The 27,136-nt window shown below is 42.5% G+C and overlaps 1 protein-coding gene across 1 annotated transcript in view; it reads left to right on the forward strand.

Annotated features, from left to right (window-relative positions):
- The window catches only part of LOC103080092 (toll-like receptor 12), a 45,811-nt gene extending 19,027 nt beyond the window's left edge, over positions 1-26,784 (forward strand). Inside the window, 10 exon segments of the mRNA XM_007468710.1 lie at positions 23,740-24,147; positions 24,150-24,533; positions 24,536-24,643; positions 24,646-24,852; positions 24,855-25,102; positions 25,104-25,221; positions 25,224-25,311; positions 25,313-25,508; positions 26,195-26,599; positions 26,602-26,784. Of these exon segments, the coding sequence (XP_007468772.1) occupies positions 23,740-24,147; positions 24,150-24,533; positions 24,536-24,643; positions 24,646-24,852; positions 24,855-25,102; positions 25,104-25,221; positions 25,224-25,311; positions 25,313-25,508; positions 26,195-26,599; positions 26,602-26,784 (2,345 nt within the window).
- The last annotated feature ends 352 nt before the right edge of the window (positions 26,785-27,136 follow it).

Raw genomic sequence — 27,136 nt, forward strand, 5'->3', positions numbered from 1 at the left:
TTCTTTTTATGGCTGAGTAATATTCCATTGTATATATGTGCTACGTCTTCTTTATCCATTCATCTGTCGATGGACACTTAGGTTGCTTCCATGTCCTGGCTATTGTAAATAGTGCTGCAGTGAACATTGTGGTACATGTCTCTTTTTGAATTACGGTGTTCTCAGGGTATATGCCCAGTAGTGGGATTGCTGGGTCATTTTTTAGTTTTTTAAGGAACCTCCATACTGTTTTCCATAGTGGTTGTATCAATTTACATTCACACCAACAGTACAGGAGGCCTCCCTTTTCACCACACCCTTTCCATCATTTATTGTTTCTAGATATTTTCTAGATGGCCATTCTGACTGGTGTGAGGTGATACCTCATTGTAGTTTTGATTTGCATTTCTCTAATAATTAGTGATATTGATCATCTTTTCATGTGCCTCATGGCCATCTGTATGTCTTCTTTGGTGAAATGTCTACTTAGGTCTTACACCCTTTTTTTAATTGGGTTGTTTGTGCTTTTGATATTGAGCTCCATGAGCTGTTTGTATATTTTGGAAATTAATCCATTGTCCGTTGTTTCATTTGAAAATATTTTCTCCCATTCTGAGGGTTGTCTTTTCATCTTGTTTACAGTTTTTTTTTTTTTTTTTTTTTGTTTTTTGTCCCCTGCATCGGCAGGCGGACTCTCAACCACTGTGCCACCAGGGAAGCCCCTTCTGACCCCTTTTTAATTGGATTGTTCGTTTTTTCGATGTTGAGCTCCATGAGCTGTTTGTATATTTTGGGGATTAATCCTTTGTCCGTTGTTTCATTTGCAAATATTTTCTCACATTCTGAGGGTTGTCTTTTCATCTTGTTTATGGTTTCCTTTGCTGTGTAAAAGCTTATAAGTTTCATTAGGTCCCATTTGTTTATTTTTGTTTTTATTTTCATTACTCTAGGAGGTGGGTCAAAAAAGATCTTGTTGTGATTTATGTCAAAGAGTGTTTTTCCTATGTTTTCCTCTAAGAGTTTTATAGTGTCTGGTCTTACATTTAGGTCTTTAATCCATTTGGAGTTTATTTTTGTGTATGGTGTTAGGGAGTGTTCTAATTTCATTCTAGACATGTAGCTGTCCAGTTTTCCTAGCACCACTTATTGAAGAGGCTGTCTTTTCTCCATTGTATGTTTTTGCCTCCTTTGTCGTAAATTAGGTGCCCATATGTGTGTGGGTTTATCTCTGGGCTTTCTATCCTGTTCCATTGATCTATATTTCTGTTCTTGTGCCAGTACCATACTGTCTTGATTACTGTAGCTTGGTAGTGTAGTTTGAAGTTGGGGAGCCTGATTCCTCCAGCTCTGTTTTTCTTTCTCAAGATTGCTTTGGCTATTTGGGGTCTTTTGTGTTTCCACTTGAATTGTAAAATTTTTTTTTTCTAATTCTGTGAAGAATGCCATTGGTAATTTGATAGGGATTGCACTGAATCTGTAGATTGCTTTGGGTGGTATAGTCGTTTTCACAATATTGACTCTTCCAATCCAAGAACATGGTATATTTCTGCTTCTGTTTATGTCATCTTTGATTTCTTTCATCAGTGTTTTATAGTTTTCTGGGCACAATTCTTTTGCCTCCTTAGGTAGGTTTATTCCTACGTATTTTATTCTTTTTGTTGTGATGGTAAACGGGATTGTTTCCTTAATTTCTCTTTCTGATTTTTCATTGTTACTGTATAGGAATGCCAGAGATTCCTGTGCATAAATTTTGTGTCCTGCAACCTTACCAAATTCATTGATTAGTTCTAGTAGTTTTCTGGTTGCATCTTTAGGATTTTCTATGTATAGTATCATGTCATCTGCAAACAATGACAGTTTTACTTCTTCTTTTCCAATTTGTATTCCTTTTATTTCTTTTTCTTCTCTGATTGCTTTGCCTAGGATTTCCAAAACTATGCTGAATAAGAATGGCAAGAGTGGACATCCTTGTCTTGTTCCTGATCTTAGTGGAAATGTTTTCAGCTTTTCACCATTGAGAATGATGTTTGCTGTGGGTTTGTCATATGTGGCCTTTATTATGTTGAGGTAGGTTCCCTCTATGCCCACTTTCTGGAGAGTTTTTATCATAAATGGGTGTTGAATTTTGTCAAAAGCTTTTCCTGCATCTATTAAGATGATCATATGGTTTTTTCCCCTCAATTTGTTAATATGGTGTATCACACTGATTGACTTACGTATGTTGAAGAATTCTTGCATCCCTGGGATAAATCCCACTTGATCATGGTGTATGATCCTTTTAATATATTGTTGGATTCTGTTTGCTAGTATTTTGTTCAGGATTTTTGCATATGTTCATCAGTGATATTGGTCTGTAATTTTCTTTATTTGTGATATCTTTTTCTGGTTTCGGTATCAGGGTGATGGTGGCCCCATAGAGTGAGTTTGGGAGTGTTCCTTCCTCTGCAATATTTTGGAAGAGTTTGAGAAGGATGGGTGTTAGCTCTTCTCTAAATGTTTGATAGAATTCACCTGTGAAGCCATCTGGTCCTGGACTTTTGTTTGTTGGAAGTTTTTAATTACAGGTCCAATATCATTACTTGTGATTGGTCTGTTCATATTTTCTATTTCTTCCTGGTTCAGTCTTGGAAGGTTATACCTTTCTAAGAATTTGTCCATTTCTTTGTGGTTGTCCATTTTCTTGGCATATAGTTGTTTGTTGTAGTCTCTTATAATCCTTTATATTTCTGTGATGTCAGTTGTGATTTCTCCTTTTCATTTCTAATTTTATTGATTTGAGTCCTCTCCCTTTTTTCTTGATGAGTCTGGCTAATTTTGTTTATCTTCTTAAAGAACAGCTTTTAGTTTTATTGATCTTTGCTACTGTTTTCTTCATTTCTGTTTCATTTATTTCTGCTCTGATCTTTATGATTTCTTTCCTTCTACTGATCTTGGGTTTTCTTTGTTCTTTCTCTAGTTACTTTAGATGGAGGGTTAGATTGTTTATTTGAGTTTTTCTTGTTTCTTGAGGTGAGATTGAATTGCTATAAACTTCCCTCTCAGAACTGCTTTTGCTGCATCCCATAGGTTTTGTGTTGTCGTGTTTTCATTGTCATTTGTTTCTATGCAGTTTTAAAATTTCTTCTTTGATTTCTTCAGTGATCTCTTGGTTATTTAGTAGTGCACTGTTTAGCCTCCATATATTTATGTTTTTTTACAGCTTTTATTCCTGTAATTGATTTCCAGTCTCATAGTGTTGTGGTCAGAAAAGATGCTTGATACGATTTCAATTTTCTTAAATATTCCAAGGCTTAATTTGTGACCCAAGATGTGATCTATCCTGGAGAATGTTCCATGTGCCCTTGAGAAGAAAGTGTATTCTGCCATTTCTGGGTGGAATGCTCTATAAATATCAATTAAATCTATCTGGTCTACTGTGTCATTTAAAGCTTGTGTTTCCTTATTTATTTTCTGTTTAGATGATCTGCCCATTGGTGTAAGTGAGGTGTTAAAGTCCCCTACTATTATTGTGTTACTGTCGATTTCCCCTTTCATGGTTGTTAGCATTTGCCTTATGTATTGAGGTGCTCCTATGTTGGGTGCATAAACATTTATAATTGTTATATCTTCTTCTTGGATTGATCCCTTGATCATTATGTAGTGTCCTTCCTTATCTCCTGTAACAGTCTTTATTTTAAAGCCTATTTTACCTGATACGAGTATTGCTACCCCAGCTTTCTTTTGATTTCCATTTGCACAGAATATCTTTTTCCATTCCTTCACTTTCAGTCTGTATGTGCCCTAGATCTGAAGTGGGTCTCTTGTAGACAGCATATATATGGGTCTTGTTTTTGTATCCATTTAGCCAGTCTGTGTCTTTTGGCTGGGGCATTTAATCCATTTACGTTCAAGGTTATTATAGATGTGTATGTTCCTATTACTATTTTCTTAATTGTTTTGGGTTTGTTTTTGTGGGTCTTTTTCTTCCCTCGTGTTTCCCATCTAAAGAAGTTTCTTTAGCATTTGTTGTAAAGCTGGTTTGGTGGTGCTGAATTCTCTTAGCTTTTGCTCATCTGAAAAGCTTTTGATTTCTCCATCAAATCTGAATGAGATCCTTGCTGGGTAGAGTAATCTTGGTTGTAGGTTTTTCTCTTTCATCACTTTAAGTATATCCTGCCACTTCCTTATGGCCTGCAGAGTTTCTGCTGAAAAGTCAGCTGATAACCTTATGGGGTTTCCTTTGTATGTTATTTTTTGTTTTTCCCTTGCTTTTAATGTTTTTTCTTTGAATTTAATTTTGGTTAGTTTGATTAATATGTGTCTTGGTGTGTTTCTCCTGGTGTTTATCCTGGATGGGACTCTCTGTGTTTCCTAGACTTGGGTACCTTTGTTTTTCTTTTCAGTACTTGGGCCTCTCACTGTTGTGGCCTCTTGCGTTGTGGAGCACAGGCTCTGGACACGCAGGCTCAGCGGCCATGGCTCATGGGCCCAGCCGCTCCATGGCATGTGGGATCTTACCAGACTGGGGCATGAACCTGTGTCCCCTGCATTGGCAGGCGGACTCTCAACCACTGCACCCCCAGGGAAGCCCCTTGGGTACTATTTTCTTTCCCATGTTAGGGAAGTTTTCCACTATAATCTCTTCAAGTATTTTCTCAGACCCTTTCTTTTTCTCTTCTTCTTCTGTGACCACTATAATTTGAATGTTGGTGCGTTTAGTGTCATCCCAGAGGTATCTGAGATTGTCTTCAATTCTTTGCATTCTTTTTTCTTTATTCTGCTCCTCAGCAGTTATTTCCACCATTCTGTCTTCCAGCTCACTTATTTGTTCTTCTGCCTCAGTTATTCTGTTTTTGATTCCTTCTAGTGTATATTTCATTTCAGTTACTGTGTTGTTCATCTCTGTTTGTTCTTTAGTTCTTCTAGATCTTTGCTAAACATTCCTTGTATTTTCTCAACCTGTGCCCACATTCTATTTCTGAGATTCTGGATCATCTTTAGTATCATTATTATGAATTCTTTTTCAGGTAGATTGCCTATTTCTTCCTCATTTATTTGGTCTTGTAGGTTTTTACCTTGTTCCTTCATCTGTGACATATTCTTTTGCTGTCTCTTTTTTTTTTTTTTTTTTAATAAGTGGGATTGTGTTCCTGTCTTACTGATTGTTTGGCCTGAGGCTTCCAACACTGGAGTTTGTAGGCTGTTGGGTAGAGCTGGGTCTTGGTGCTGGGATGAGGACCTCTGGGAGACCTCATTCCGATGAATATTCCCTGGGGTCTGAGGTTCTCTGTTAGTCCAGTGGTTTAGACTCAGAGCTCCCACCGCAGGAGCTTCGGCCCGACCCCCAGCTCATGAACCAAGATCCTGCAAGCTGCGTGGAGCAGCAGAAAGAAAAAAGGAGAGAACAATAACAAAGTAAAAAATAAAATTAGACTAGGAAACTAACAGCTATGTTAGAAAGAATATAAAAATAAAAATATAGATGAAACAACAACCAGAAGGTGAAACAGAACCACAATAGTAAAAAAGAGGAGGAGAAAAAAAAACGGTGGAAAAGGCCTTGGTTATGGAGGGCAGGGCCTAAGCAGGAGTGGGGGTTGGGTGGTGGGCGGGGTCTATGTTTAGGACCCACAGGGCTGGAAAAGGCCCTGGGGGGTGTGGAGGGTGGGGCTTAGGCTCAATGGAACAGAAGGGGCCCAGGCATGCCTCCCACCTGTGGTCTCAGAGGTCAGTAGGTTTTCTGGGCTCGAGTAGGCAGGGCCAATGCCCTCCACTTCTTTCCTGCCTGCTCCTCTGTTCCTGGAGGGCCCCTCCTATTCTCCCCCACCCCGCCTCTCTCCTATGGCCCCAGGACCCATGCGGCCCAGAGGGGGCCTCTGAAGGCATAGGACCTGGCCCGAGAGCTGGGCAGACTTCTCTGCTGATTGGGTAGGGGATACGCTGGGCACGCTCCTCCCTGATCTGAGCCCCCAAGGGTCCATCCAGGTGTGGGAACACCTCCCACCTCTCAGCTGCCCCTCAGGGGCACCAGTCCTGTCTGGCCTCTACTTCTCCTCCCCCTCAGTCCCCCCACGTCTTACCAGTTCACTTGGGAGTTCCTCCCATCACCTTGGGCGTTGAAGTCCCCCACCAGCGTCCCATGGGTGCCCTAGTTGTGGGGAGATGTGAACTTCGTGTCTTCCCACACCACCATCTTGACTCTGCCCCTATAATAGTCATTTTAAACTTAACATTTCCAAAGTCAAATTCCTAATTTTCCTAAACCCATTCTCCCACAGTCTTGGCATCATCCTTGATTTCTCTTTCTCCCACATCCCACATGAAACTCATAAGTTAATGTTTTAAGTTCTGTCTTCAAAATACATCCAGAATCTACCTATGTTTTTCCCCATGGTGGTCCAAGACAACATGACCACTCACCTGAGTTACTACAATATCTCCTTGCTTGTTTTTATGCTCTGGTCTCACCTGCTGAGAGCCCTAGCCATTCTGGTCTCAACATAGCAGCCTCAATGATTCTTTAATAGTATAAGTCAGATTATGTCACTCTTCTTATGAAAACCCTGTAATGACCCTGCATCTCACTCAGAGTAGCCAAAGTCCTTACAATGACCTCTCTGACCTCATCTTCTACAAACTCTCCTGGCTTTCCCCCCCCCTCAGTCTCCTTGGCTTCCTGCTTTTCTTCTAACAGGCCAGGCAAGCTCCCACTCCAGGGCCTTTGCACTTGCTCTTCCTTCTGCCTACAGTGCCCTTCTCCAGGGAGCTGCATATGCAAATGTGCTCAAATATCACCTCCTTGGAGAGGTCTTCCTGGTCCACCCTATTTAAAATTGCAGCTCCCTCCCCACCCCTGCTTCTCTCTAATCCCCTTTATTGCTTTATTTTTCTCCCTAGAACTCATTATTATAATACATACTATATATTTACTTTAAAAAGTGTCTTTTCTCTCCACAGCTCAGGGGTTTTATATTTTGTTCACTGCTTAGTCCCTAACACTTAGAATGATTATTCTTATTCCCTAACAGTTTAGCACATAGTAGGCTGTCACTTGTTGGATGAATAAATGAAAACTACCATTGTGCTTCTGCCAACTTCTCTATATCTTTGTAAAAGCTATGTTTGGTGTGTTTTGTTGCTCTAGTAATATAGCTTTTATTGTTTCAACATAATCTTGTTTAATCTCACTTAATAATTTGGTCTTAAATGCTATTTTTTTTTCTCCTCCTCTTCTACCTCCTTTTTGTTCTTCTTACCAAGTTATGGTCTTTTTTCCCCCCATTGTTGGAAAGACTTCAAAGTGTTTCTTTTTGTTTTAGGTTCCAAGTCATATTATCTGCTAAGAAAATAAGATGGGAGAACAGAGCTTTTAGGTGGCCTAGGAAAATTGTTTTGTCTCAGGCAAAAAGTTGCTACGGTGGTGACTCATATGTAAAGTGATTAGTATTGTAGCATTAACTTATGATTAGTAAAAATACACACACAAACACACACACACACACACACACACACCCCTTCCGAGGTGGGGTAGAGCTTACTAGGCAAAGGGAACAGTTATTGCAAAAGCCCTTGGGTAGAGGCGGGCCTGGCCCTTCTGATGAACAGAGAGAAGGCCAAGTGTGGCTGAAAGAGAGAGAGAGAGAAAGAGGAAGAAAGACAGTTGTGTGTGCGATACCTGAGGATGGCGGTGAGGCAGGCAGGGCCAGCTCAGGGAGGACATTGTAGGTCAGAGTAAGACATTAAATTTTTATTCTAAATGTGATGGGAAGCCATGGAAGGGCTTAAGCAGGAGAGTGATGTGATGGGTTTGTATTTTTAAAAGCTCACTCTGGATTCTGTGTGGAAACTAGATTGCAGGGGGCAGGAGTGAAAGCAGACAGGCAAGTCAGGATGCCATTGCCATCATCTAGGCGAGAGACAATGGTCACGTGATCTAGGAGCTTAGCGATGGAGATGGAGCGAAGCGGGCAGATTCAGGATGGGTTCTGATGTGGCTTCCACAGGGCTAGCTGTGGGGGGCAGTGGGGGAGCAAAGAGAAGAATCAGGAATGATTTTCAGGTTTGTAGATTGAGCAACTAAGTGGATGGTGTCCTGCTATGTACTGAAACATCGCCTGAAATGGAGATACTGGAGGGGAGCTGATTTGGGGGCAGGCAGAGCAGGGCAGGAAATCAAGAGTTTGTTTTGGCTAAGTTGTTTCAATTGCCTGTTTGACCTCCAAGTGAAGATGACAAATAGGCAATTGGATAGAAGAGTCTGGAGCTGGGGAGAGACGTCAGCGGTGGTGATAGAGATTTGTAAACTCATCGGCAAATAGATGATATTTAAAAACCGTGAGACTGGATGAAATCATGTAGGGAGAGAGTACAGAGGAGAGAAGGGAGCTTGGGAGTCCCTGGGAACAAGCCCTCGTTAGACAAACAGGAGCCTGGGGAGAGCAGGTCTCCCAGGGCTGGGGCTCCAGATTGGGGGTCCAGTGGAGCAGACACAGGTGATAAGTGACAGCCATATGAATTGGTGGAATACGTAAGAATTCTCAGAGATCCTTGGGAAAGGGAACTCTGTAAGAGACCGGATTTCCTGAAGTCTTGCAGACTGAGGGTTCAGTTTATTGCTGCTTATGCATTAAAAGAAAGTGTGATCTGCTAGCAGGAGAAACAAGAGGACGTCTGGATCACTCCTCTTTTCATGGGCTTGTCACTCCCACCTACCATGAGCCTCCCAAGGGCAGGTGCCCTGACTCCTTTGCCTCTGTACCCTGTGCCCTGCTCAGAATAGCTGCTGCTTGAATGAGGGAATAGAATGAGTGTCTAACAGGCCTTGTACAAATTGTCTAAAAAGGAGACTGTCTAAATAATGAGATCTGCAAGCCAACAGGAGGGGGGACGCTGAGAAACCGGGACCAATGGCTCCTTACAGCCCAGCCTGCAAGCCCTCTTCAGCCATGGAACAGTGGCACTCTTTGCTGCTCCTTCCAAGCAAGAGAATACTTGCTTCCCTCTCCAGAACAGTGGAGAAACCCATCCATCCCCAAGCAGAGCATCCTGCAGGCTCACAACACAGACAGGAAACATATGGAGCAGGATTTCTCAGAAGTCCCCAAGGAAGGAAGATTGTGGTTTCTCCTCCGTCTGAGCTCCCTCAGTGGATCCTGAGGGATGGGCAGGGGGAGCATCAAAACCAGTAGTGGGGGGACCTGGGTTGAGAAGCAGATTTTAAAAGCAGTTTCTCTTCAAATCATCTTTTATACCACCTGATAAGTATCTTGATTCACCATGGCATTGGCAGCAGTAAAATGGGCTATATCAAGCAGAACTATCTTGAAACATTTATTTCCAATTAAAAATGGAGCCTTATATTGTGCTTGTCATAAAACTACGTATTCTTCTCTTCCAGATGACTATAATTGCAAAATAGAGCTTGCTTTGACATCTGATGGCAGGACAATAGTATGCTATCACCCTTCTGTGGACATTCCATATGAACACACAAAACCTATCCCTCAGCCAGATCCTGTGCAGAATAATGAAGAAACACATAATCTAGTGCTGAAAACCAGATTAGAAGAAAAAGGTGAACACTTAGAGCAAGGACCCATGATAGAACAACTTAGCAAAATGTTCTTTACTACTAAGCACCATGGGTATCCTCGTGGACAGTATCATAGACGTCGTAGGAAACTGAATCCTCCAAAAGACAGATGATATTGAGGTTTTTAGGAATCAAAGAGAAATGTTATCCTGCGTCTCATTTGCCATTTGAGAAAATGCAATGGGGTATATTCACTAATATGTTATATAGTAAAATAATAAAATGTCTTCTCATATTAAAAAAACCCACAAAACCAGTACTGGGAAGGGACATTGAGCAGTTGTGGTTGGTGGTGGGAGTGGTGGGATGGGGTAAACTAGAGCAGGGAGGGTGGAGCTTCTGCCCCCTCCAAAGCTGACTTTTGGTTTAGTTCAGCCGGGAGTTCCCTTGGGATGGGGTGGCCTCGTCAGCCATGAGAGCATAGAAGCAGAGATATCTGTTTAGGAGGAAGAGGAAAGTTGAAGTAAAGATGAGAGAGAAACTTCTGGAAGTTCTCTGGTGGCTCTACTTCCTGACTTCAGGCTCCCCCCAGGCCCAGCTGATTTAGGGTCCAACGAGATACCCCTACATCCTCCCAACAAATTGTGCCTGGGGTAGTCTGAGATGATTTTTGTTCCTGAACGCAAACAGAACCTCCACCAAGGCAACAGAGTAGCCCAGGCCACTCTTGGCCTGGCCTCTTTCACTTTCCCAGAAGGGCTGGTGCTACGGCAGTACTACAGGGAGCTCTTCTCCAAAAGTTCTGTCCAGCTGCCCCTGGCTGGATTCCTATTTGTTTTGTGTATCAGTGAAAATATCTCCTCATCCTGTAACCCTTGTTTAGACTCCACTGTCTGTACTTGTGATGTTTGGAATAACAGGAAACAAGGGCATCCTTCACTCAAGGCTGTCTGGGAATTACATCTGAAAACACCAAAGCCACAAAGGCAATTACCACAAAGGAACTCACAGCCAAACCCCAACTGTCCCCTGGAAACCCAAATGGGGAAGTAATAACTAGGACATTCTCACCTTTGACAGAGGAAGAAACTAACTACCCTAGGGACTTGGACAGGCCACTGAACTTCCTTGGGCCACAGTTCTCCATCTGGAGAATTGGTGGGGTTGGGAAAGCACACACAAACTGGGTCATGAGGATGAAAAGAGAGCATAGTGTCTGGCACATAGTATGTTCTCAATAAATGTTAATTCTTCTTATTATTAAAAGAGATTCTGGATAGGCAAAAAAAGGGGATTCTGGGAAATGAAATACTCCCAGGTTTATATTGCTTGAAGTGCTTCTCAGTATGCCTGGCATATAGGAAGGTGTAAAAAATGGTAGCTATCTGTTTAATGTCAGGACAAGAACTGAAGCAAACTCAGGTGAACCAAAGCCGTTTGATTTGGTGGTGGTGGAGCTGGGGGTCAACTCTTTCTTCTTTCTGTTTAGAATTCTAGTGATGTTACCTGAATGTGGTTATGCGATAAAATCACTGAAAATTTGTTTGATTAAACATTATATTTGCTGACCAGTTAACAACCCACAGAGAGGGCAATCACCTGGGTTTGTCAGAAGTCCATCCTGCAGGACAGGAGTGCCTAGGCAGGGGTGGGGAGGAAAAGGAGGTGGTGGAGATGCGATCGAGGGAAAGTACGGGGAGTAAGGGTCTGCTGAGCTTGGAGGCAGGAGAGATGGGTGAATGGCGAGAGAAAGGAGAAAGTCCCTCCAGAAAGTGGCCCCCTGTTGAGGGCAAAGGCATCTATTTTATTTTACACCATGTCACATTATTTCATTTCATTTATTTATTTGCAAAGCTGGTTTCTCAGCTCTCTTTATTCCCAGAGCACTTCTCTGGGCAGTACTAGCCAGACCACAGCATGAGAACTGAAGTCTGACTTCAGGCTCTTTCCATAAACTCCTCACATCCCAGCCCTGGGAAGGGAAGCTGAGATCCCTGTTCTAAATGTGTGTGTGGTACAGTGGGCCAGGAGGATGGCAGGAGGGGTCTTCTAGACTCCAAGAGCTTCACTTCACTTCCCATGGTCGGGAGTGAAGGCTGCTTGTTGTCACTAACACTCCACCCCCACCTGGCTGGACCATGACCCTGGGTACTGATCCCAGCTCTGCCATCTGCCCTCTGTTTGGCCCTGGAAAATCCCCTTCTTCTTTCTGGGTCTCAGTTTCCCCATCTGAAAGGGGAGGTGTTGGACTGAGTGAACTCAGAGGGCCTCTCCAGCTCAGTCTGTAAATCTCTGAGGTGCTCGAATGACTAGGGAAAGGAAAGAGACAGGGGCAGGAATTCCAGAGCTTCTGATCAGATGCTGGCCCTCCAACCCCCACTTGGGGAATTAGGGTAAAGCAAGTTAATCTGGTTACTGTAACAAAGGGAAACTGAAGCAGTCCCATCCTAATAGTTCCTTTTTACCTGACTGCAAATTTTACTCTTCTCACTTTTAAATAGGAAAAAGCCAGGTGGACAATCACCTAAAGGGTACAGTCTATACTTTTGCATTCTAAAGGCTCTGGAGTATGACTGTCCTAAGGAGTGACACAGTCAAACGTTGACCCAGGGGTCATAGTGTATTATAATGATCTGCTATGTATCCCTCTCCCACTAGAGTGAGAGCCCTCCAGGGGCAGAGGCTAGGTCACATTTAGCTGCAAAACAGTAAAAAATATTAGTGGGTTGAGGGGCCTCCTTTTCATCCCCGACTCATGAACCAGTTGAGAAGTATGCCAAAGAATAAACTTTAATCTTTCCTACTGTAGAGCTGTTATTGGAGACTATGTCTTAGAGCTGCAGACATAATAGTGAACACTAGTTTTATCCATCCATTTATAGACATTGCAAGGAATATGCACATCTCCCCATGTGGCGTCTGTTCTTATAAAACTAGGTGCACAAAGCAGATGTGAATGTGTACTCCCAAAGGGAAAGGAAAGAGAAAGGCACAGAGCTCCACACACTCATGTTCTCTCCCAAACTCATCAATAATGTAAGTTGTATTTCTTCCTCCAGGAGGTGTGAAGTGGGGGAGACCCAGGAGGGTTATACTAATGGGTTTCTCTACAAGGAAGAAGGAGTGGGTAAGAAGCATTCTCCCCTAAGCACTCCGTTCTAGGCATGTATCATGAACTCAGTATGTTCACACAGGGCAGTGGATGTTTATCATCTTTTTGGCTGTCCAGTATCCAAGCCTCTTTCTATGTTTCTTTTTAGGGGAGAAAATTCATCCAACCACAGAGAGGTAGAGCCTGCTTCTCACTATAGAAGATAAAAAATACCAGAGGCTTGCATCTCAACCTCCCTTGAACTGTAGTGTAGACTCATGGACTATTATTTACTGATCTGATAAAACTGATTTTAAATCATAAGATAAGTGACATTAAAAAGTAGGGACCAAGAGATTGGTTCAAGATGGCAGAGTAGAATGATGTGCTCTCACTCCCTCTTGCAAGGAAACCAGAATCACAACTAACTGCTGAACAATCATCGACAGGAAGACACTGGAACTCACCAAAAAAGATACCCCACATCCAAAGACAAAGGAGAAGCCTCAATGAGACGGTAGGAGGGGCGGCAATCACAATAAAATTAAATCCCATAACTGCTGGGTGGGTGACTCACAAACTGGAGAAAACTTATACCACAGAAGCCCACCTACTGGAGTGAAGGTTCTGAGCCCCACGTCAGGCTTCTGACCCTGGGGGTCTGGCAACGGGAGGAGGAATTCCTAGAAAATCAGACTTTGAAGGATAGTGGGATTTGATTGCAGGACTTTGACAAGACTGGGGTAAACAGAGACTGCACTCTTGGAGGGCACACACAAAGTAGTCTGAACATCGGGACCCAGGGGAAGGAGCAGTGACACCATAGGAGACTGAACCAGACCTACCCGCTAGCATTGGAGGGTCTCCTGCAGAGGCGGGGGCTGGCTGTGTCTTACCATGAGGACAAGGACTCTGGCAGCAGAAGTTCTGGGAAGTACTCCTTGGCTTGAGCCCTCCCAGAGTCTGCCATTAGCCCCACCAAAGAGACCGGGTAGGCTCCAGTGTTGGGTCGCCTCAGGCCAAACAACCAACAGAGAGGGAACCCAGCCCCACCCATCAGCAGACAAGTGGATTAAAATTTTACTGAGCTCTGCCCACCAAAGCAACAGCCAGCTCAACCACCACCAGTCTCTCCCATCAGGAAACTTGCACAAGCCTCTTAAATAGCCTCATCCACCAGAAGGCAGACAGCAGAAGCAAGAAGAACAACAATCCTGCAGCCTGTGGAACAAAAACCACATTCACAGAAAGATAGACGAGATGAAAAGGCAGAGGGCTATGTACCAGATGAAGGAACAAGATAAAACCACAGAAGAACAACTAAGTGAAGTGGAGATAGGCAACCTTCCAGAAAAAGAATTCAGAATAATGATAGTGAAGATGATCCAGGACCTTGGAAAAAGAATGGAGGCAAAGATGAGAAGATGCAAGAAATGTTTAACAGAGACCTAGAAGAATTAAAGAACAAACATAGATGAACAATACAATAACTGAAATGAAAAATAAACGAGAAGGCATCCATAGCAGAATGACTGAGGCAGAAGAACAGATAAGTGACCTGGAAGACAGAATGCTGGAATTCACTGCCATGGAACAGAATAAAGAAAAAAGAATGAAAAGAAATGAAGACAGCCTAAGAAACCTCTGGGATAACATTAAACTCAATAACATTTGCATTATAGGGGTCCCAGAAGGAGAAGAGAGAGAGAAAAGACCTGAAAAAATATTTGAATAGATTATAGTTGAAAACTTCCCTAACACGGGAAAGGAAATAGCCACACAAGTCCAGGAAGCGCAGAGAGTCTCAGGTAGGATAAACCCAAGGAGAAACAAGCCGAGACACATAGTAATCAAACTGGCAAAAATTAAAGACAAAGAAAAATTATTGAAGGCAGCAAGGGAAAAATGACAAATAACATACAAGGGAACTCCCATAAAGTTAGCAGCGGATTTCTCAGCAGAAACTCTACAAGCCAGAAGGGAGTGGCATGACATTCTTAAAGTGATGAAAGGGAAGAACCTAGAACCAAGATTACTCTACCTGGCAAGGATCTCATTCAGATTCGATGGAGAAATCAAAAGCTTTACAGACAAGCAAAAACTAAGAGAATTCAGCACCACCAAACCAGCTCTGCAAAAATTTCTAAACCAACTTCTCTAAGTGGGAAACACAAGAGAAGAAAAGGACCTACAAAAACAAACCCAAAACAATTAAGAAAATGGTAATAGGAACATACATATTGATAATTGCCTTAAACGTGAATGGATTAAATGCTCCAACCAAAAGACACAGGCTCACTGAATGGATACAAAAACAAGACCTATATACATGCTGTCTACAAGAGACCCACTTCAGACCTAGGGACACATTCAGACTGAAAGTGAGGGGATGGAAAAAGATATTCTGTGCAAATGGAAATCAAAAGAAAGCTGGAGTAGCAATACTCATATCAGATAAAATAGACTGTAAAATAAAGAACATTACAAGAGACAAAGAAGGACACTACATAATGATCAAGGGATCAATCCAAGAAGAAGATATAACAATTCTAAATATATATGCACCCAACATAGGAGCACCTCAATACATAAGGCAACTGCTAAGAGCTATAAAACAGGAAATCGACAGTAACACAATAATAGTGGGGGACTTTAACACCTCACTTACATCAATGGACAGATCACCCAAACAGAAAATTAATAAGGAAACACAAGCTTTAAATGGCACAATAGACCAGATAGATTTAACTGATATTTATAGGACATTCCATCCCAAAACAGCAGATTACACTTTCTTCTCAAGTGCACACAGACATTCTCCAGGATTGATCACATCTTGGGTCACAAATCAAGCCTCAGTAAATGTAAGAAAATTGAAATCATATCAAGCATCTTTTCTGACCACAATGCTATGAGATTAGAAATGAATTACAGGGAAAAAAACATAAAAAACACAAACACATGGAGGCTAAACAATACATTACTAAATAACCAAGAGATCATTGAAGAAATCAAAGAAGAAATCAAAAAATACTTAGAGACAAATGACAATGAAAACATGACGATCCAAAACCTGTGGGATGCAGCAAAAGCAGTTCTAAGAGGGAAGTTTATAGCTATACAAGCCTACCTGAAGAAACAAGAAAAATCTCAAATAATCTAACCTTACACCTAAAGGAACTAGAGAAAGAAGAACAAACAAAACCCAAAGTTAGCAGAAGGAAAGAAATCATAAAGATCAGAGCAGAAATAAATGAAATAGAAACCAAGAAAACAATAGCAAAGATCAATAAAACTAAAAGCTGGTTCTTTGAGAAGATAAACAAATTGATAAACCATTAGCCAGACTCATCAAGAAAAAGAGGGAAAGGACTCAAATCAATAAAATTAGAAATGATAAAGGAGAAGTTACAACAGACACCACAGAAATACAAAACATCCTAAGACACTACTACAAGCAGCTCTATGTCAATAAAAATGGACAACCTAGAAGAAATGGACAAATTCTTAGAAAGGTATAACCTTCCAAGACTGAACCAGGAAGAAATAGAAAATATGAACAGACCAATCACAAGTAATGAAATTGAACCTGTGATTTAAAATCTTCCAACAAACAAAAGTCCAGGACCAGATGGCTTCACAGGTGAATTCTATCAAACATTTAGAGAAGAGCTAACACCTATCCTTCTCAAACTCTTCCAAAATATTGCAGAGGAAGGAACACTCCCAAACTAACTCTATGGGGCCACCATCACCCTGATACCGAAACCAGAAAAAGATATCACAAATAAAGAAAATTACAGACCAATATCACTGATGAATATAGATGCAAAAATCCTCAACAAAATACTAGCAAACAGAATCCAACAACACATTAAAAGGATCATGCACCATGATCAAGTGGGATTTATCCCAGGGATGCAAGGATTCTTCAGTATATGCAAATCAATCAGTGTGATACACCATATTAACAAATTGAAGAATAAAAACCATATGATCATCTTAATAGATGCAGAAAAAGCTTTTGACAAAATTCAACACCGATTTGTGATAAAAACTCTCCAGAAAGTAGGCATAGAGGGAACATACCTCAACATAATAAAGGCCATATACGACAAACCCACAGCAAACATCATTCTCAATGGTGAAAAACTGAAAGCATTTCTGCTAAGATCAGGAACAAGACAAGGATGTCCACCCTTGCCACTATTATTCAACATAGTTTTGGAAGTCTTAGCCATTGCAATCAGAGAGGAAAAAGAAATAAAAGGAATACATATTGGAAAAGAAGAAGTAAAACTGTCACTGTTTGCAGATGACATGATACTATACATAGAGAATCCTAAAGATGCCACCAGAAAACTACTAGAGCTAATCAATGAACTTGGTAAAGTTGCAGGATACAAAATTAATGCACAGAAATCTCTTGCATTCCTATACACTAATGATGAAAAATCTGAAAGAGAAATTAAGTACACACTCCCATTTATCATTGCAACAAAAAGAAAATACCTAGGAATAAACCTACCTAGGGAGACAAAAGACCTGTGTGCAGAAAACTATAAGACACTCTTGAAAAAAATTAAAGATGATTCTAACAGATGGAGAGATATACCATGTTCTTGGATTGGAAGAATCAATATTGTGAAAATGACTATACTACCCAAAGCAATCTACAGATTCAATGCAATCCCTATCAAATTAGCAATGGCATTTTTTATAGAACTAGAACACAAAGTCTTAAAATTTGTATGGAGACACAAAAGACCCCGAATAGCCAAAGCAGTCTTGAGGGAAAAAACGGAGCTGGAGGAATCAGGCTCTTGGACTTCAGATTATACTACAAAGCTACAGTAACCAAGACAATACGGTACTGGCACAAAAACAGAAATATAGATCAATAGAACAGGATAGAAAGCCCAGAGATAAACCCACGCACCTATGGTCAACTAATCTATGACAAAGGAGGCAAGGATATACAATGGCGAAAAGACAGTCTCTTCAATAAGTGGTGCTGGGAAAACTGTACAGCTACATGTAAAAGAATGAAATTAGAACACTCCCTAACACCATACACAAAAATAAACTTAAAATGGATTAGAGACCTAAATGTAAGACCGGACACTATAAAACTCTTAGAGGAAAACATAGGAAGAACACACTTTGACATAAATCACAGCAAGATCTTTTTTCATCCACCTCCTAGAGTAATGGAAATAAAAACAAAAATAAACAAACGGGACGTAATGAAACTTAAAAGTTTTTGTAAAGCAAAGGAAACTACAAACAAGACAAAAAGACAGCCCTCAGAATGGGAGAAAATATTTGCAAACGAATCAACGGACAAAGGATTAATCTCCAAAATATATAAACAGCTCATGCAGCTCAATATTAAAAAAACAAACAACCCAATCTAAAAATGGGCAGAAGACCTAAGTAGACATTTCTCCAAAGAAGAAGTACAGTTGGCCAATTAGCACATGAAAAGCTGCTCAACATCACTAATTATTAGGGAAATGCAAATCAAAACTACAGTGAGGTATCACCTCACACCAGTTAGAATGGGCATCATCAAAAAATCTACAAACAACAAATGCTGGAGAGGGTGTGGAGAAAAGGGAACCCTCTTGCACTGCTGGTGGGAATGTAAATTGATACAGCTACTAAGGAGAAAAGTATGGAGGTTCCTTAAAAAACTAAAAATGGAATTACCATATGACCTAGCAATCCCACTACTGGGCATATACCCAGAGAAAACTGTAATTCAAAAAGACATATGCACCCCAATGTTCATTGCAACACTATTTACAATAGCCAGGTCATGGAAGCAACCTAAATGCCCATCAACAGATGAATGGATAAAGAAGATATGGTACCTATATACAATGGAATATTACTCAACCATAAAAAGGAATGAAATTGGGTCGTTTGTAGAGACGTGGATGAATGTAGAGCATGTCCTACAGAGTGAAGTAAGTCAGAAAGAGGAAAAACAAATATCACATATTAACGCATATATGTGGAACCTAGAAAAATGGTACAGATGAACTGGTTTGCAGGGCAGAAATTGAGACACAGATGTAGAGAACAAACGTATGGACACCAAGGGGTGAAAGCAGTGGAAGGTGGGAATGGTGGTGGGATGAATTGGGAGATTGCGATTGACGTGTATACACTGATGTGTATAAAATGGATGACTAATAAGAAACTGCTCTATAAAAAAATAAATTAAATAAAATTCAAAAAAAAATGTAGGGACCGAACAGAATCCCTTTTTGGTAATGGGGTGGCCATAAGTCTGGTTCTCAGCCCCCACCCCCTAAAGAATCCATGAGCTACCCCAAATCCTTTTCATAAGTTTCTTTTATGCTTTGATCAACTAAAGTCAGTTTCTGTTGCATATAATTAAACCCTGACTGTTGCAGAGGTGTATACAGGGAGTGGGTGTAAACAACAGACCCTCAGGAAAAGAAGAAGAATCTGAAGATTGGTTATTGGGCCTGTTGGGATCAAGGGCAGTGAAAATCCAGCTTTAAACAATGGGACTCTGACAGATCAGACATACAATGGTGAAAGAGTCAGTTAAATGAAAACTTCCAGTCACATAAAACGAAGTGCCCATTGAAAGCAAGGCTCTAAGAGGCTGAGTGGCTATTCTATAGAACAATGAGGGGCATATAGACTTCAAGCTCATATACTAATTACTCAGCTCAAGTGTCCACCTAAAAACTAAGGACTTGTTATGACTGTGATGGAAGAATCTCACATTTCTTGCAGAGGCAGGAACAGGGGAAGAGGTGTATTACTGGGGCCAACCAGGTCAATCAGTGGAAAGCCAGAACTATAGCAGGTCTGCTCTACTGGAGTTGGAGTCATGGAAGTGTTGTAGCTGGTGGTGGTGGTTCTACCAAAGCAGAGAAGGAGGGGGAAAAATATCCCAGCTTCTCCCTTTCTCTTGCCCTCCAACCTCTTAACTCACACAGAAGTCAGAAAACATGACTTACTTATATCAGTTTGCCTGTGATATGGAACAGAGGAGGGGAAGGAGAGGAATGGATATGAGCAACAGATTCAGACATGATACAAATGGAAGGTTATCTTTTCCACAGTCTAGAGATATATAACTACTGTCAGATTCCAGTGTACCTAGAAGGCAATTACAAAGTCAAACCCAATATGAGAGCCAAATAAGGGTAAAATTTTTTTGATTTGTATTGGCAAAATCTAAAGCATACATGTTGAAATAGACCCTGAGAGTGCTTGCTAGACCAAGGAGGGAGCAAAATAATTTTAGATTATACTGAATTTATTTGTATGGATACTTTACCAGAGATCCTTCAATAGGCTAGCTTGAGTAGCCAGAAGAGTTCCAATTATTTGTTTGTTTGGTTGGCTGAATCTCGGACTAAACAGTGGTCTACTAAACAAAGTTAAAGTGTCATAAATTCCTTGGTATAAAATAGAGTTTGGAGAAGGGATAGAGAGGGGAGATTGGAATATTGAGGACATTTCCATGTTCAATGTTTTCTCCACCCACTAACTGAATTTCTAGAATGGTTCCAGAAGACAATCCTTTATTGAAAGTGTTGAGAAATACATTAGTGAGGGAAACACTGTCATCTTTGAAAAATACTATCATGGCTATTCTCTGTTTAGGCCGAGGATTGTCATAGGACGCTGCAGTTGAAATGGGCTCCCTGATTTCAATAGGGCTACCAGGATCCTAGGGTGGCAGACTCCAAGCAGTAGCACTAAAGGCAAGGTGGACATGGTTACCAAATAGGCACAAGGAAGTAATTCAGATGCTAGATGAATAATAAATGCTCACTACTATCTACCTCTTTGCCTGTCCATTGACATAACTCCTTTTCCTAGTAAAATAAAGCTTCCACCAACTATAACACAACCAACCATTAAAAAACAAAACAAAACCTGTTAATGTATTCCAATTATCTTCAAAAGATTCAATCTAAATCTCACCAGTAACTGCATGTCTACAGTCTGTGGGTGATGGTCACCCCTCTGATAACTGCTATTTTGTCTAAAAATTCTATAATCTGAGCAATAAATTGTAAAATTAACCACCACCAACACACTATTAATAATGAAGGAAAGAAGAGAAAAATTATTTTAAAATAGATAAATTGCTGCATTTTATTGAATCTAAGAATCAGTTGTAAAATAAACCCTTATTTTATGTACCATTAAGGGAAATGATCCATTAAATGATGACACAATACTTTCTCATCACTTATAATTTAGAGCTATTTTATAATTATTTAATGTAGATATAGATTTTTATCTTATAAAACTTTATGCATACAAAAAATTAAAATATAAGATTATATTGATTATGGTATTCCTCAGACTTCTTTATATTTATAGTCCTACCCTGAATTCCTCCGATATTATTTCTCCAACAAAGATTACTTGCCCTACTGCTTTCATTCCATGCTTTTTTCTGAACATAGAATAACTTTTCATTTCAATGTGGAATTGTACTGCAATATTTTAGAAGGCATTTTAAAGGACAATTAAACTAAAATGAGTATTATCAACAATATCCATAACTCAAATGCTATGAGTTACTGCTATGACCAAGTAAGCATATATGCATATAGTAACTATACCATGAATGTTGCCTGGTTACCAACAATAGCAAGATAATCAATTTTAGGATGCAGCCTTATTTCAAAGGTGTTGAAAACGTGAAAAAAATGAGCATCTTAGAATTGATGAAATACAATAGTTAATGTAAAACACACATGATACTACAAGGAAGAAAATACAGATCTGTAGTTATAGTTCTTTCTTTTCTGGTGGTATATTTTACTTCTGTCTCCATTAACCCTTTCATATTCTATTTAGCTTAATCCAGCACCTCAACTGTTGTTGTTTGTTTGTCTGCTTGTTTGTTTTATCCAGTAGGGTAAACAAAATCTTCATTCTTGAGGATTTTGAGTCATTGGTGGCTCTACCAACATAGGGTTACTGTAATGGCAATTCTTGTCTTTTTTCCTGCTTTTGTAATGGGTCACTTTATGTAATTTTCCTTTAGCTACCCATAAGATTTTCTCTTTATCAATTATTTTCAATATTTTGACATTCTTATTGTGGTTTTCTTTGTGTTCATTATCTTTAGGTTTTCTTGAAATTCATGGCATAATGGGTTTACAGTTTTCATTAAATTTGGAAAAATTTTGGTTATTTCTTCACACTCCCCCTCCCCTTTTTCCCCTTGGGACTCCAATTACACATATGTTAGACTGTTTGGTATTTTCTTACAGGTCATTGAGGTTTTGTTCCTTTTCTCCTGACTTTATCTTTCTGTATTTCACTTAGGATAGTTTCTATTTCTAGGTCTTCAAGTTCACTATTTTCTTCTTGGTGTGGAACATGCTATTGATCCTATCTCATGGACTTTTCATTACAGACTTTGAATTTTTCAGTTCCAGAACTTCCTTCCTTCCTGTGAGGTCCTCTCATGTTGGATTTGTGACTCGACTGAATGTCATTGTTTCTCTCAAGGCAGCTGACCCTATAAGACTCTCTCTCCTTCCAGGTTCTGGTAACTTCTCCCAGTCCTTATCCCTTCAGTTCTAGCAGTGTTGATAGCTTCTATGATTGCTAGCCCCGGGGTTCCTACACTACCCCTTGTAGTATTCCTAAGCACTGCTAACACCTTGTGATTAGCCTCTTTGCATACAAACCTCTTAGAAGAATCCTCACTTAAGGTGCTGTTTCCTGTTGAGACCCTGACTAATGCATTGGTGTGTTAGAAAGTTTTTAAAGTATCTAGTTTCCAGTATCTTTGCTAAACATACTTTAGTTTTAATAGTTTGTTTCTAGAAATTCTTGAATTTCCTATGTAGACAATCATAGCATCTTATAAATAGTGACCCTTTTGTTTTTTTAAATACTTATGATTTTATAATTTTATTTTCTGTTCTTTTTCTTTCTTATTTTCCTGGCTAAAACCTCCATTATCATGTTAAACAGAAGTAACTATAGTTGTCTCATTCCTGTAATGTGATGCAGGTGATGGTTCACCATTAATAATACTTATTATAGATCTGGGGTAGATACCCTTTTATAAGTCAAGGAATTTTTCTTCTCTTTGAATTTATTATTTTAAAAAGTCATGATCAGGTATTGAATTGTATTGAATGGTTTACGGCATTGTTTGAAATAATCGTAAAGCTCCTTTCTTTTCCTTGTTCTGCTCTCCCTTGGGGTCTTGTCTCCATTCTGGCAGTGGCAAATCAAGGTCAAGGACTCAGAGACTGTTCTTCCTAGCTCCAGCCTGGAAGGGCAGGAATGGAGCCCTGTGGGTCCTCCTGGGTAAATTTTGGGCTTCTTGGAATCTTCCGTGTGGAGCATTACAAGATGCCCATGAAGGCATCATTTTAATGTATTATTTTGCTTACAAAACAACTGCTTAAAAAAAATCCTGATTTATTCAAGACCTCCTTTCTGTTGGAGTTAGGAGAGGAATTAGTAAAGAGAGTGTTGAGGAGAGAAACCCGTATGTATATTGCAGCAACCTTATGAAGTAGGTATCTGTATGCTTGGCTTACAGGCGAGGAAACTGAAGCCCAGAGAGGGGACATGCACTGCTCAGGACAATGGCAGAGTGAGATCCTGGACCTCTGATGCCATACCTTGTGCTCACAAACACTGCCTGCTTCCTCACAACAGGGAAGTGAGACGTAGGTCTCACCTCCCACAAGTGTGCTTCTGTCTTTCCCTGACCCTTGGATCCTCAGCTCTAAGCATCTCTGAGTCTAGCCCCACCCTCCCAGCAGTTTTTCAGTTTGGAAGCGTTGTGGCCCTCCGACCTTGCTTCCAGACCCTCCTGGGGGGTCTGTGTAACCTGTCAGTGTTATGAGTGCTGTGTATGTATGTGTGCAGGGGGGCGGGGATAGGGTCTGGGTTCCTCTCTGGAAAAGGGATGGGAGCAGAGAGGGGGGGGGTTCTGATTCTGTTTTCTTTGTGGACCAGGCTTGGTGCTGAGATGGGACGGGCACTTACTGTTGCCTGGTCTGCTCCTTTCCCTTCTGTGACCGCAGGCTGGACAGCTTCCAACTGCCTGGTGACTGAAGGTTCCCGGCTGCCTCTGGTCTCCCTCGCCTGCCCCTCCTTGTGGCATGCTCCTCAGTGACAAACCTGACACAGACCCTGGAGGCTGTGCCCCAGAGTGAGGCGGGGCTCTGTCTCTCTCGTTCCACTTCCATTCTGTGCCTGGATGCCTTCTCCCACTTCCCTGGGCTCAAGGTCCTGGGGCTGAGTCTGCATCTCACCCAGCTCCTGCCAGGAGCTCGTGGCAGCTTGGGACACAGCTGTAGCAGCTCTTCTTCCAGGCCCCTATACAGTTTACCTCTTCCTAAGCTCCCTCCAGGCCTCGCTTTCTTGGGCCCCTGCCTGGATGGCAACACGGGTGTCCAGTTTTCTCCCAGTCTACGGCGGCTGAGTGTCAAGTATAGTCGCCTTCAGAATGTGGGGGAGCTGGCAGACATCTTCCCAGACCCGGTGCATGGCCCCTCCTTTGGCGATGCCTGGCTTCTGGAGATCTGGACCTGTCATTCAACAATCAGCTGAAGATGGCCAGTCCCGGGGCCCTCCAGGGGCTCAAGCTGGGGACTCTGTGTCTGGACCACACAAAGATGAGGGCAGCTGCAGTGGTGGGACTGGGGCTGCAGAGCCTGGACACCCTGTCTGTGATCAATGCCGACACGGCCAAGCTGCCTGCTGGGGCAGTTGCACACTTTGAGTTGCAGGAGCTGAATTTGGCATCCACTCTTGTAGGGCACATAGCTCTGGAGTCCCTGGCTTCCTGCCACAGCCTGAAGAGCTTGGGTCTTAAGAGCAGTGGCTTGATGACTAACCTGCCACCAGGTTTCCTGGAGGCCATGCCCAGCCTTCAGAAACTGAACTTGAGTAGGAACCAACTGCAAGTGCCATGCTGGGCACGAACGAGACAGGGGCTGTGTCAAGACTGCGGGCCCTGGATCTGTCCAACAATGGGCTGCACACCCTGTCCCCAGTCACCTTCTCATGCTGTCCCAGCTGCAGGAGCTGCTGCTTCAGGGAAACCAGATGATTTGTCTGCAGGGCCAGGCATTCCAGGGCTTAAGGAGGCTGGGGAAGTTGGACTTGGCCAAGAATCCACTGGTAGACCTGGGCAAGGGCTGGTTGGCTCTGCTGCCTGCAGTAACCGTCCTAAGCCTCCTGGATACCCGCATGGTGCTGAGCTCAGCCTTGGGCTTCCAGGGTGTCTGCATACCTTGAACTTGCATCTCCCCTCTGGCCCTTCCGGGGTAGTGTTATCCCTGCCCATGAGCTTGACCAGCTTGGAGTTTCATGCGGTCTCTGGCAGGAAGCCTGGGATGCTGGCTTCTAATGTCTTTCCAGTCTTGCAGACCTTGACTCTAAAAGGCTGGGGATTGCAGCTGGGGACCTGGAATGTCACCAAGATCTTCCCTGCCCTTTGCCAACTCTCCCTGCTTGGTGATAGCTTGCTTGTAGGCCCTCTGCTCCCAGGACACCTCCAACCTTTTCCTCTGGCAGCTCTCCAGGCTCTGGTATCAGAGGGTAAGGGGGGATGGGCACAGCCCCAAGCCCTGCTGCATGACGGGCTGTCCAGCCTATGGGAGCGGAAGCCGCAGGCACTTCAGTCCCACGCCTGGCCCTGCTCAGTGTTGCTTGAGGAGCTGCTGGGGGAGCTGCCCAGGGCAGGTGCTGCATCTGGTCAAAATGGGGTTAGAGACACTGTCTGCGGCTGCTTTCCAGGGCTTGGGAAGTCTCCAGGTCCTAGAGCTAGACTGGGGGACAGACCTCACGCTAGATGGCAGCCTCCAGGAGCAAAGTCCCCAGATGCCCCAATACAGTAAGTCCCCTACATACAAACAAGTTCTGTCCCGAGAGCGTGTTTGTAAGTCCGATTTGTTCCTACGTCCAACAAAGTTAGCCTAGATACCCAACTGACACAACTGGCTACATAGTACTGTACCGTAATAGGTTTATAATGCTTTTCACACAAGTTATACATAAAAAACAAACACAAAAAATAAAACATTTTTAATCTTCCAGTACAGTACCTTGAAAAGTACAGTGGTACAGTACAACAGCTGGTGTACAGGGGCATCGGGTGAACAGGCAAGAAGAGTTACTGACCGGAGGAGGGAGAGGAGGTGGGAGATGGTAGAGCTGAAGGATCGTCAGCTATAGGAGTCGGAGGGCAAGCTGCAGTTTCACTCACGCCTGACGCTGATGGCACAGGTTCTGGTTCCTTGCTGGATTCAACTCTATCTACCCTCTTGAAAAAATGATCCAGTGATGTCTGGGTAGTACCTCTTTTTTTCTCATCATAGATGACACGGTAGCACTGGATTGCATTCTGAACGGCTGCTGCAACCTTCGGGTACCGTCCTACGTTCAGGTGCTGTGCCTCAAAAACTAACAGTGCCTCCCGAAATAAAGAAAATCCCCTGCCGTTTCCTGCATCGTGAATCTCTTCGGTTCTTCAGTTACTTCTTCCTCTTGTGTCTCTTCGTCCTTTCTCTGGGCCTCCGATTCCATCACGTCTGCATTAGTAAGCTCCTTGAGTTGCCCAGCTGCTTCTGCTGATCTCCTTGCCCTTCCTACAGGAAGCCAGGAACTCCTGGATCCTCCATCTCCAGGCCTTGTTCAGGGCTTGGCTTCAGGGTCCGAGGAGTCAGAGGGGTGAGGGCAGGAGGTTCCTTTATGATGTGTTTGTGTCCCACTGAAGGCAAGACCAGAGCCGGGTGACTGGGGAGCTGCTGCCTACTCTGGAGGGCCGCCCTCCGATGGGCCGGGGGCTGCGCTTCTGTCTCCTTGAGTGGGATTTTGAGCCAGGCAAGGACGTGGATGACAAGGTGGCAGATGGCATGGCAGGGAGCTGGGTCACGCTCTGTGTGCTGAGTTGCCAGGCCCTGCACACCCCATGCTGCTGCCTGGACCTCTGCCTGGCTACCTTCCTCCTGCTGGCTGCCCCCACCCCCACCCCCCAGGGCTGCTGCTGGTCTTCCTGGAGCTGGTCTCCCGCCACCAGCTCCCTTGTTGCTCTAGGCTGTCCTGGCTGCTCTGCAGAGGAGACTACTGCATGTGGCCCAAGGAAGATGAAAGAAAGGACGAGTTCTGGGCTTGGCTGAGGAGCAGGTTGGGGCAGCCTGGGTTGGGCTAGAGTGGGTGCATGTGTGTTGGAGGTGCGGGGAGAGGAAAAGCAAGCCAGCCTAGCAGGGAGAGAGTGGGTACGTGTGGGTGTGTAAGCCTGCCTCAGCTTCTGGCAGGAGGTCAGGGTGCTGTGTGTGTAGGGAGGATCAACTGGTGGCTTTGGGGACAGAGGCTTTGGAAAGGCTCCGGAGGCTTTCCAAATGAATGAGAAAATTTGGGAGATGGCAAGTGGCAGTGCAGTTTGTGATGTGATCTCAAAATCTCCAAATCCTCAGTAAACCTACTAAATCCATGAAGTTCTTGGCTTAATTGGACTTTTTGTTTTTGATGGAAACCCACATGAGGCAGAGGGCAAAGGGGTT

Source organism: Lipotes vexillifer, unplaced genomic scaffold (assembly GCF_000442215.2).
Source record: "Lipotes vexillifer unplaced genomic scaffold, Lipotes_vexillifer_v1.1 scaffold1261, whole genome shotgun sequence".
Taxonomy (NCBI): Eukaryota; Metazoa; Chordata; class Mammalia; order Artiodactyla; family Lipotidae; genus Lipotes; species Lipotes vexillifer.